Source organism: Sinocyclocheilus anshuiensis, unplaced genomic scaffold, assembly GCF_001515605.1.
Source record: "Sinocyclocheilus anshuiensis isolate Anshui unplaced genomic scaffold, SAMN03320099.WGS_v1.1 scaffold534, whole genome shotgun sequence".
Lineage (NCBI taxonomy): Eukaryota > Metazoa > Chordata > Actinopteri > Cypriniformes > Cyprinidae > Sinocyclocheilus > Sinocyclocheilus anshuiensis.
The window spans coordinates 130,979-144,168 of NW_015547712.1; the positions used below are offsets into that span (position 1 = coordinate 130,979).

Sequence of the window (13,190 nt, forward strand, 5' to 3'; positions counted from 1 at the left end):
GTGTAATTAATTATCACAAGGCTCAGTCCAATTACTAATTATAATACTTGAGGGTCAAGAGGTCGACTAACGCCTAAAAGAACGTTTCACAACCATGCATTATTACACCCTCAAATATTAATAGAAGATACTGATGAAGTGCTAACAATTTCTTAACACTGACTTAGAAACACACTTCCTCTATCTGCCTCCACCAAAAACACACAGTTAATGACAATGTGTGTGATAATCGATGTGCAAAGACTCAGATAAAGAGAAACAGGAAGATGAGACAATGTGTCATTTCCAGAATAGGGAAGTTCATTTGCCACAGTGGTATTAATACAGTTGCATGGAGAAAAGCTGGAACAATCACTGTGGTTTCGCTAATTGAAGATCTTCTAACAAAAAAAGACCTATTTATATGGGTATTTTTAGATGGGGGTTACCAATATGCAAGTTAAAACAAATGATGGAGTCGTGCATGGTTAATGTACATGCTTTTTCACTCCTTTCAAAGATTTCGAAGGAAAATGATCTCTCTCCTTTGGTTACCTGATGCTCTGGTGATTTAGAGAAGTTACAACCACTTTCACACAGTAAGAAACCAAGGACATGTACACATAGGCAGCTGGCTGCTCTAAAATGAGGGGTTTCAGTTCTCTTTCAAGACACCTCCGATAAGTTGCAACATCACTGGCCGGCCGTTGAAATGTTTAGATCACATCGTAAGAGTTGCAACACTTAAATGCAAACCGCAATTATTGTGAAGATGTGTCACCGTAGACTGGGCAAGATAGAAAGGATGGTTTCATAAAACGAGAATTTCTTGCCTTAAAAGCCATTTCATAAACGTATATAAATATGCACGGTCCGTGTGAACCAAAAGCTTTCTTACAACACTCGGTTGCAACAACTTAGAAGCTTATAAAGTTCTCATTTAGCTAATAATCAGAGTCATTAAACACCTGAAGTGTGACTGTAGTCTATAAGGATTGTATGCATGTTTCCTAGACACTGAATGTTCAGTGATATGAATTGTGCTGATTTAAGTATTAAAGGAACAGTTTTACCAAAAATGAAAATGTGTTGTAAATGTACTCACCCTCAGATCATCCAAGATGTAGATGAGTTTGTTTCTTCATCAGATTTGGAGAAATGTAGCATTGCATCACTTGCTCACCAATGGCTCCTCTGCAGTGAATGGGTGCCGTCAGAATGAGAGTCCAAACAGCTGATAAAAACATCTAAATAAAGTATATAAATCACATTACTTTGTCACATATAGGACGGTTGCCTAAAACAGCTATTTATAATATTTGTTTTGGGGCTTATGAAAATGCTGGCAGAGCAACTAAAAATCTTTACAATGGACTTTTTTCACATTTCCAGGTTTCTCGGCAGCGGAAGTCGTCGTAGTTGGGTTAACTTGAAGAGCAGTGAATGGAAGAGTACCACAAATATATTTTTTGCATTCCCATTTGCTCAAATAGCAAAAGAAAAACTCAACAATAGTGTTTTTTTATGACTTTCAATAAAAGGAAAAAAATTGAGAGACTGATAACAGCATTCAGAAGAGAGAACTATGTCAAATTTATCATCCCTCCCTGCATTAGAAACACCCTCGCATTAGCGTTAACTATTTTTTTTTTTGTAATTTGATGCAATACGAATTATTGTGTTATCAAATGTACATACATTTAAAAAAAATATATATATATATATAAAAAACTTTCGAGGATTTACGATGCTGATGACCGTTAAACGCGTCATCAGGGTCTTGTGAAAAGGGTCCATGTCAAGTAGACCTAACTGAAAAGTAAAAGTTCACTAATCAGACCAACTGAACTACAAGTAACAGTACAGTTAGCCAGTCATTATTGCAAAATGTAAGATTAAAGATGTAGATTATCTTAAAGCTTCCACTAAGAAAAAAGAGCCCATTACAGAGTACAAAAATGTCCATTCCATAGCAACAAGAAAAAAAAGTCCCCCTGCAGTCAAAAATTTTATCCCTTAAAACTCATCTTAGATCATCAAAAAATTATTTTCTCAGGCCTTAAAATAGCTTGAATGTAACTCTACACCCTTGCCTAATTTACTATACTCGGATCTATGAATATGCAAATTAGCCCCGCCTCCACTCAGTCATACCAGCCAGGGCCTCCTGATCCACGGATAATGACTGATAAAACTGTTTTTACTAGCAGACAACTACAGTGGATACTGCAACAGTCGTTAAAGTTACTTACTTTAAAATGCCTTGACGACTCGAATGCAAGTGCAAGTTTGTGATTCCTAATTCGCGCCCGCGAGCATGCGAGTGAATGTGAGTGAATTAGAGGTGGGTCTGACTCCGGGCTACTTTTACACTGTTGCCACGGGTTATTATTCAAGTTAGCGGTTCTAAATTCATGTTAAACCACGGCTTCATGGGTTTTTGCTCTATTTTATTTTTGGTTTTGTGCTGGTATTTGGTATATTTAGCATGCAAACTCTATGCTATGATCTCTATGCGCTCCCTGTTTGTATAAATGGAGAGAGGGATATGCTAATGACAGGAATCTATCCCTTGACGTGATTGGTTATTGAATTTTGTGACGTAGCAAACCGAGGGCTGTTTCAAACCGCCTTTCTGGGACTGCCATTGGGAAACTACAGTTTTAAGGAGAAAATACTCAGCAGTGGTGTTGATTAATGGATTGGCACATGTTTTGTCTAAAAGCAAATTAAAAACACCACATAGACAAATAAACAAAAAACTTGATTTTCACTACAGGGGGATTTAAAATATTTGATTAAATAAATAATTAAGACGCTAGAAGGTGAGCAGCGATTATCAGTAAATTACATACTGCTGCTTGACCAGTTAGACCAAAAAAAGAGACAAATATAATGACCCATTTTGCTATATTCTACAACTCATGTAGAAAAATTCACCACAAGCTGCTTGAAACTTCTTTCTAGTCGTTAAATAACCGAATCTACACAACCAACTACATGATTGTAAGGGAAAGGCACAAACACGTCGCGTCGCAAGAACATCCAATCAAGCCTAAAAAAGAGAGGAACGTGTGAACCTCACCTGTATCAACAGAGGAGATGAACGAACACATTTCGATATCGATGACTCGATGATATCGATATTTACAACCAGTTCTTCTCTGTTGATCCAGGAATGAGTTCAATCCTGCCGCCTTTTTCCCGCACGTGACCGTCGCGCTCTTTTCCCGCCCAGAGCGCATGACATTAGTTCGCCGTTCCCGCAGCTCACACGGTGTTCTATCAATAGCTCTTAAGAAAATTGACCATGGTTTTATTATAGTGAAAGTGTAGTAACCAAGTTTTTTTTGCCAGTTGATTACATTTTTGGTATAACCACAATTTTATTACAAGTACCACTACAAACTATGGTTAATGTTTAATTTATGGTTACTGTGGTTTAACTACAATAACCACGTTTTGTGTGTGTGTGTTTTGTGTCACGGCGCGTGTGGAGAGATGAAGCGAGGATTCAAGTGCAGGATGAATTGTTCCTTCTTTTAATAATAAAATGAAACAAAAACAAACTAAAACAACCCCGAGGGTGGAAAACAGACAGGCAGGCTAGGAACTGCACTACATGCAGACATAACACACGCACAATGAAAAACGACGGATCAGCACAGGATTACAGACACCAGGAGAATAAATAGGAAACCAAATGAGGAGGCTAGCGAGGGAGACACAGGTGGAGCAACTTAAACAATAATGAGGTAACAAGATGGGCGGGGCAAGACAATAGACAGGAGAGAGCACATGGCAACACACAAACACAACACAAGCCATGTGCTCACAGAACACAGTCATCTGGTGGCCATCCTGGGCACACCCGCTGAAGACTGTGACAGAACCCCTCCCCTAAAGAGCGGATTCCAGACGCTCCACCAAAAGAAATCCCGGAGGGAGGCGGAACGGAGGTGGATCAGGGGGAGGGATGGTGGGCCAGGCCCGTGTAGTGGAAGAGGGCCTGGAGATAGAGGTAAACCAGGGTGCCAGGGCGGGGCCGGCAGGGCAGGAGGCCAGGGCGGGGTCGGCATGGCATGGAGCTTGAGCTTGGGCATGGAGCATTGCAGTAGGCGGGTGTTTCTGTTCAACAGTCCAAAACACGTTAAATAAAGCGCATGCATCCATAATAAAACGTGCCTCACATGGCTCCGGGCCGTGAATAAAGGCCTCCTGTAGTGAATCCATGCATTTTTGTAAGAAAAATATCCATATTTCAAACGTAATAAACACTTTTCTCTCACTTCCGGTATCTGTCGTACTGTCATACGTGCAAGCCGTTCCAGCGGATGATGCAGGACGTATGCGTCGCACGCGCGCCTCTGAGATATGCTAGTCTCACGAGTTTAACAGGAGCAAAAGAAACAAAGTTTCCTTACTTTAGCAAAGGAAAACCAGTCTCCTCTTGGCTTATATCGAAATCCTCTGACATTTTTCTTTACAAATACTCGTTTTGTGCTTCTAATTCGTGACCGGCGTTTTGTTTCGTTCTCACTCCGTGTTCGTCACTGATCACGCAACGCCGACGTCCTACGTCATCCGCTGGAACGGCTTCCACGTACCACAGTTAGATGAAGTGAGAGAAAAGTGTTTATTACATTTGAAATATGGATATTTTTCTTATAAAACACATGGATTCGCTACAGGAGGCCTTTATTCACGCCTCGGAGCTGTGTGAGGCATGTTTTAATTTTTGGGTGAACTAACCCTTTAAATTGAATGAAAACAAGCAAAAATTCCCAATACGAAAACTTTATTTAAAATAATAAATATGTAAATATATATATACGTACCAACGTACCAAATATATTTTTCTGTATGGATTGGGAAGATGTGTATGAATGTGAAACATTGTCCTAAGGCTACGAGAGAAACACAGTAAAGCGTTTGTCATGAGGGGTCATGAACACTGAACACCCTCATAGTTAGTGTATTCCCAGCATTACCACTCATTACCGCAGCAGTGCAGTGATTTATACATGCGACTGGGATTATGTACAATGCCTAATGTGCTTATGATTTAAACCGCTCTTGAGGACGGTGGTCTGTATATGAATTCATATTTACACAGCTTGAATTGCACTTCCCTGTAATGTCAGAGTTTTTCATAATTTGCTTCCAGCTCGGTGATAGAGCGCCGAATGAGGAGCGCACTGAAACAGACATACGTGTTGTTAAGAAACGTTTAACCTGACGGGGGAAGGAAATCGCAGGAGGCTGTCATCCTGGGGGCTTGTATGCAGTCAATTCAGCACATTTATCAAAGTCACCGTGCAGGGGCTCATTTGTAGCACAGCTGTTTCTATATATGATGTGTTAAATCGCTCAATCAGACGAAAAGCCAGGACAACTTGTGTCTAAAAGCCCTGAAAGGCCCGTCCTGGGAAGGTATAGTGTTACACGATGGGTGTGACTGACTTACTTCCACATGTGCACCAGTTGCAATTCACGCAAAAGTAAAAATGATATCATTTTTTCATTAACTGATGAGCAAAGCTTGAAAACGCACATGCATGAATGCATGAAATGCTGGAACGACACATAAATAATAAAAAATTCATTTTAGCGTGAGCGAATCCTTTGGCCACAAGAAAGAATGGAGAAGATCATTGCAATTGAAAGGGTTTGGGTGGCATCGTATGTGTTTGTGTAAGAGGAAGGGAGATTTCAGTGGGAGTGAGCTGGCTGGAGAACTAGAAATGAACGCAGTTGACATTAAAAGCACTTGTGGAAAAACCGTCGGATGAGCTGAAGTGGCCAATCAAAAATCAAGATTCCTGCATGATCATACTTTACTTATGTCAAGTTTTAAAGACAACAGAATAAAACTGAATCTACTTATTTTCTCTACTTATTTTATCTACCAAATGCTTCTGGTCTTATTGCGAATTATTCAGCAGTGCATGTCATTTCAATGAAAATGTTTGTCTTCATAATCATTCTTCAGAATAAAATAACTTGCTCTGCCTCTGAAATTACATTACATTTCATGTAACAGTTAATATTAACAAACAGTAATTTAATGCTTGTTAATTTAATAAAGATTATGGGTCATTCCTGGTATTCAGTGCCTTTTGTGTCCCCCAAAAAAGATCATGGTCTTATTGCTGATTGATTTAAAGATTATTTTGAAACATTTCACAGCATTTTAAACCAGTAAATCACAATTTTCCCTGTGCCTCCATGGCGTCTGTCTTATTTTTATTATATAATTTATATAACAAAGGATTTTCCCCAAATGTACAGGTATATCAGCAACACTTCTCTCTAATATACAGTTTCTCCCAGCTGATTTTAAAATGTATTTTGAAAGATTTTACAGCATTTTCAACCACCAAATATCATAATTTCCCTCTCTCCATGCTTATGTATCACAATTTAATGATAAACTGTATAAAACACATACTATACGTGATTTTTTCTTCTTCTGGTATATCAGCAACACTTCTCTCTAATGTACTTTTTCAAAAATTTTTTTTTTTCAACAAATATAATTGAGATTTTAGTGTCAGCTATTTTCCACTACTGTACATTTGAATGTAGCAAATAAAAATTAATAACCCTTATTACATTAAATAAAGACAGATTTGAAAAAGAAGCATCACCACTGGGATTTGTGGTGAACTTGACCTTTAACCTCTGTGTCCTTCTCAAAAGTGTGTGCTGGTAATGGTATTTCATATTTAAATTTTGTTTAAAATAAATAAATAAATTTTAAATTTTGATTAGTGCCTCTAAAAATGTCATTTTGTAACCCAGTACAAATTTAAAACATTTTAATACATTTTTTATAATGGTATTATTCTTACACCTCGAATACAGTTGATTTTATTTTATTTTAATTGTTTATATTTTACAGCATTTTAAACCACCAAATATTATCGTTTCCCTGTCTTCATGCTTGTGTATCACATTTTAATAATACATATAAAATTTGGTGATTTTTTTCAAATGTCAGGTATATCATAAACACTTTTCTCTAAAGTACAGTACAGTTTTTTCCAATTATTGTTTTGTAACATTTATAATTGAGGTTTTAGTGTGCCCCCTCAAGTTATTGTCCACTTAAATGTAAGCTAAAGAAAAGATGTAGTAAAATCAAATAAACCACTGGGATACGAGGTGAACTTGACCTTTAACCTCTGTGTCCTGGTCAGATTGCCTCCTCAGAAGTGTGCAAATCCCTCGCAAACGATTCAGATCTGAAACACAGATTCACATGCTTTATTTTTTCTCTGCAGTTTCACTCGTGGCATGACAAAAGTAAAACGGCTTGTTGAGAATGAGCCGAGAAGACGTTTTCCAACTATTTTGCGAATGTCAAAAACACTAAGCGTGTTTGTCATCTTTATTATCTTTGTTTTACTGCATCGGATGCAAATCATCCCTGACTCGAGCTGCTTTTCCTGTGACACGATGGCCTCTAGTGGAGTTCCCGCAATCGACGGCCCTGCCAGACCCAGCTGGCTTTGACATTAACACCAGGCCATGACTGACAGAAACCCCGGCCTTGGGCTCGGGCCCCTGGGGGCCACCACAGTGCATTCAGCTCTCCTTTTGGCCTGTTGATTTACTGTCCTCAGTGGCCGTGCGTTGATCCATTTCACCTTTCAGTTTGCTCACAGGGCACCCCAAAAACCGTCCCCCAGCAATATATTTGCTTTATGATTTCCTGAGGAGCCCGTGAAGGAAAACAAGCCGCGCTCCCTTGCACCTGCTGCAGTTAATGCGGGGCCCGGTCCGTCAGGGTCCCGGGCGATTTGAAAGGGGCCAGTGTGTCGCAGGCCTCAATGTGGATCTTACATCTGTGGCGGAGCAGCGGGAGGACGGGACAGCGTGTGTCCGTGTAACGTGCCGGTCATTGTTTGCGCGCGGCGTGGAGCTGACATTCATAAGGCAAACGTTAGGAGGTTTACGGGAGCTTTACGTGCGGCAGATGTGAAGTATATATGATTTTCCACGGCTCTCCCTATCAAAGGTGCTTTTCAGAGCTTATATTTATGGGACCTCCAACATTTCTCCTGAGGTCAGAACAGGATACTGAAATATTCTGACCGCTCAAAATAACATATGGCCTAAATATAATCTATCTATCTATCCCAACATATTCAAAAATAACTTTATCAAAGCCAACATTAAGTTTGTTTTGATAAACTGCATTTAAATCATTTAAATGACTTCATCTTCATTAGGCCTATTGATATATAAACAAGAATGATATAGCGGTGTCATTTTGTGTACTAACAGAATCAAATAAAATGGCTTGTATGAAATGACTAATTATGAACTTATTTTACTTTAGTTTAAGTCGTGTAATAACAATAATCAAATAAAATGAATTATTAATATCTCATCAGTAGCTGTCCACGGATTTTGGCCCAACTCTACACTTTCCCTTGGCACGGGCCCAGCGGTAAATGGAAGCTATTAGGTCAGAAAGAGAGGTGAATTCACAGAATTATGAGAAGTGTGCATGTGGCACTGTCTGTTATTGCTGTCACGTGTTTAAGTAGCTACCTTTCTGATGGAGAAAATCTGTTTTCTGAGCAGAATATGGCTCATACTACGGTGTTTATGTTCATGTAACCATCATATGTGGCTTATATTTTTGGATTATACAAATAATATTAGTTAAACCATTTCCACTCAGAAACTGCTAGTACATTTCACAGAAACGACAAGTAACACGTTGAATTAAACATTACATTTTGAAGTAGAAAGGATGAAATGTGACTCTGCAGCACAAAAGCAGTCTTAAGTCGCTGGGGTATATTTGTAGCAATAGCCAACAATACATTGCATGGGTCAAAATTATAGATTTTTCTTTTATGCCAAAAATCATTATGATATTAAGTAAAGATCATGTTCCATGAAGATATTTTGTAAATTTCCTACTGTAAATATATTAAAACTTAATTTTTGATTAGTAATATGCATTGCTAAGAACTTCATTTGGACAACTTTAAAGATGATTTTCTCAATATTTTGATTTTTTTGCACCCTCAGATTCCAGATTTTCAAATAGTTGTATCTCGGCCAAATATTGTCCTATCCTAACAAACCATACATCAATGGAAAGCTTATTTATGCAGCTTTCAGATGAGGTATAAATCTCAATTTCGAAAAATTGACCCTTATGACTGCTTTTGTGCTCCAGGGTCACAAATAGTATTTTCTTGCAAAACATACTCTAATAATCTTTTAATTACAATTTTGAACATTTATTTTATATTTACAGTATAATTTCTTTTATCAAAATGTCACAAAGTGAATGTTGGAGTGAATTTTAAATCAAAATGTTTCAAATAAACTTTTCCTTACAAATATTTTCTTGATTGATGATAATTAAGTTTCCAGGTTCCCGTTAATCTTAATTTAAATCACTTTAGATTTATGAAATTCTTAAGAACATTTGGTGTAGTAACAGTTGCAAATAAAAGTCAAGTAACACATTGAATTAAAACTGACATTTTTGAAAGTCAAAAAGCTGAAATAGTATTTTCTTGTAAAATGTAATCCAATAATCTTTGCTTTATTTTCAACTTCGAAAAAAAAAATTTACGGTATAGTTTCTCTTATTAAAATATCACAATAAAGTCGGCACCAATAGCCTAGTGGGCAGTGTGCTGGCATATAGTGCCGTTGCGCTCCGGGCGTCCCGAGTTCGAGTCCTGGCTCGTGGACCTTTCCCGATCCCGCCCCCCTCTCTCTCTCCTACTCCTGTCACTGCTATACTGTCCTATCAAAATAAAAAAAATGCCAAAAATAAATCTTTAAAAAAAAAGTATCACAATAAAGTAAATGTAAGGGTGAATTTCACATAAAAATATCGTTTTTGTCATGTCTTCTGGTACATTTTGCTAAAAATATTTCAAGCAAAACATCTTAATTGCTAATAATTTTACAGGTTTTTCCAATGTCTTCAACATCCTGAATACTGTTAATATTTTTTGAAATCCTTTTAGATTTATAAAAGTCTGAAAAAAATTGGCGTAGAAACAATTGCTACAAGTCAATTTCACAGATGGTTACAAATAAACGTCAAGTAACATACTGAATCTAACGTGAAATCGTGAAGTAGAAAGACTGAAATAGTATTTTATTGTAAAACATATTCTAATAATAATTGTTTTATTTACAACTTTGAAAAATAATTTTACAGTATAGTTTATTTTATTAAAATACCACAATAAAGTGAACATAGGGTGTGAATTTTACGTCAAAATGTAATTCTTGTCATGTCTCCCAGTGCTTTCAGATCAAAATGTTTCAAATTAAGTTTTCTTAGAAATATTTTCTTAATTGATCATTTTTTCCCTACGTCTTCAACTTCATTTTTCAGTTCCCCATTAATTTCGTAAAATCCCTTTAGTCTAAAAGTCTGAAAAAAATTAGTATTAATAGAAATAATTTTCACTAATATATTACAAAGAATTGGCAAGTGAATCAAACGTGAAAAGTAGAGGAAGAATGAAATTTCCTAAAGCATACTGCAATAATCTTTATTTTTAGTTTAGTTTACAACTTTGACAAAAAACAATTTTTACTGTTTACCATTAGTTCATGTATGTTAATGCATTAACTAACAACAAACAATGCATTTGTTACAGTATTTTAGTAATCTTGGTTAATGTTAGTTGCATTTCATTGTTAGTCCATGTCAGCTCAGGTCCTTTAAATAAAATTAACAGATATAACTTGATTTTAATAATGTATTGGTAAATGTTGAAATTAACATCAACTAAGATGAATAAATGCTTTAGAGTTTAGTTCATGTTAACTGTAATGGAACCTTATTGTAGTTTTACCAACTCTTTTACCAACTCTTTTGTAGAAATACTTTCTTAAATTACAACACAAGCATATTAGTTTCTTAGATTAGAGTTCATAAGGTGCTGCCAAACAGGAAAAACACATTTAATGGTTTTACAGAATCATCAATCTTCCCGCTAGTGGATCGGTGTAGACGCTCACATGTGCGCTCGCTCATTTTTAAAGCGAAGAAACGTCATGGGGGAAAAGAAGGGAAGACACTTTTTTTCTCAGATTTTGGGCCCATTAACAAAATAGGTGCTCGAGAAAACATTAAAATAAAACCAGCCGCCCAGGCACAGTGATTGCTACTTCCTCAGCCTTTCCACTTCATTGATGGTTATGTGAGTTAAAACAAGGCACGTAATGGAGACCCTGTGGCCCCCGGGGACTAATTAGAGTCACGTGACTTCCTCCTGGGCTTCCATGAAAATAACTCCATCACAATGGTCTGTGATATTAATATCAGCTTTGGGAAAGTCAAGCCTCTGCTCATGAGGAGGGATCCGCTCGAACAAACCCAAGAATCCACAGCATCTGAGAGAGATAGAGAGAGAGACAGACAGAGAGAGAGACAGAGAGAGAGAGACAGACAGAGAGAGAGACAGAGAAAAAAGAGAGACAGAGAGAGAGAGAGAGAGAGAGAAAGAGACAGAGAGAGAGAGAGAGAGAGCGAGAGAGAGCGAGAGAGAGAGAGACATATGGAGCGAGTGCTAAGGAAACCCTTGTGTGCTGCCAATAGAAGTGGAATCACAAACTGTAGAGGAGAGGCTGAAATAGAGTTTGATTTAAAAAATAAAGTTATATTAACATTTCCAAAAACACAAATAAAAAAGGGAGTCACATGTCGACTAAGCATTTTGTAGAAATTTAGCTTACAGTTTGGAAATATATAAAAAGCTTGAAAATTTACTGTAATAAAATGTTAATCTGTCATTAAAATTATATCTTATGTATTTCTAGAAAGTAATTTTTATGATCCGACAATTTTTTTTTTTTTTTAGGGAGGATTCATAATGTATCATAATCTATGATTAAATGTAAACAAAATAATGCTACTGTAACATGTAAAACACATTGACATTTCACTCTGATTAGATCACAGTTTCCAGTAAATGTTGCTGAGTGTCCTGTACAATTTGCACCCACCACATTTAACGGCCATTAAAAGATGCAGGTGGTAAAAAAAAAAATAATAATAATAATTTTTGTCTGTAGAGCCTCTTTTAAAAGCCTCTGTTCCCAAATGAAACTGTCATGCTGTCAGTCTGCGGCCTGAAAGGGCAATAATCGAGCAGCTGTATCTGCACCAATGAAATTTCGGCGCCTTCAGAAACAGAGGCCCACTGCTTTGTTGGGTACCTGCTCAAATAACCCCTTCACCGCAGTCCAAGGCTTCAATCCCACATGAGAAAGACGTCGCGCAGACTCCTGAACTCTTGTATAAATGCTCACTTCTGAGGGTTCGCTGGTTTGCTGTACTCTGACCCAGGTGGAGATCTTTCTCTTCCACTCCATCCCTGGAATTTATGAGATAAAACATGCTCTTTTTCACTCACTTTTTATTAAAACAGAGTTGTAAAAAACTGTAAAATTGATTCTACATCCCTTTCAAGCAGTATAATGAAAATATCTTGAGCGCTTTCATTGTAAAAGGACTGAAAGCCCTCGGGTCGAGTCTCGATTTAAGCAGATGTCAAGTCTTTTCCTGAATGAGGATCGCTGTAAAAGATTTCGGTGCTCATTCAGCGTCTCGATGGACTCGATGTGTGAGACCCAGCGTCCCATGACATAATCCGACAATATCCCAGCCACGATTTAAACCTTATTAAGATGTAGAAATGTTCGTTTACTCACGTCACTTCATCTTATGCGTGCAGGACGAGCCGCGGGTTTCTGCCAGATTATGAGAACTGCTCCCAGTTAAAACAAGAAATGATTTTTTTGACCTCGTCAAAGTCTGGGCTCGCTGAAGCTGCTCAAATGCAGTTCCAGGACTTTAGGATTGCTGACATCCAGAGGAAAGACAGTCATTTTATTATAATATACTATTAGGAAACGAAGAAAAAGGATCCCCACACTACAGCTTGCATATAAAAATATATATTTATTAACTACGTTTCAGTCACTTGACCTTCGTCATAATGTATAATATACTATATAGTATATTAAAATATACAACAAATATAATATTAAGAGCAATATAAATATTGAAATAAATATTAAAAAAAAGAATTAAATTAATTTAAAAAAATTGAATACTATGAAAATTTTTGTCGGCATGAGAAATTATTACATATGTATAAGGCATAAAAAAATCACTATGCATGTTTTTATTTGTTTTTTATTATTTA

General features: G+C 37.1%; 1 protein-coding gene across 1 annotated transcript in view; it reads right to left on the reverse strand.

Annotated features, from left to right (window-relative positions):
• Nucleotides 1-3,879: 3,879 nt before the first annotated feature.
• Nucleotides 3,880-13,190, reverse strand: part of LOC107704023 (dual specificity protein phosphatase 10-like) — a 71,172-nt gene continuing 61,861 nt past the window's right edge. The window contains exons 9-10 of the mRNA XM_016506856.1: nt 12,199-12,356; nt 3,880-4,107 (exon numbers count right to left, since the gene is read on the reverse strand). Of these exons, the coding sequence (XP_016362342.1) occupies nt 3,880-4,107; nt 12,199-12,356 (386 nt within the window). The remainder of the gene's footprint in view (nt 4,108-12,198; nt 12,357-13,190) is intronic.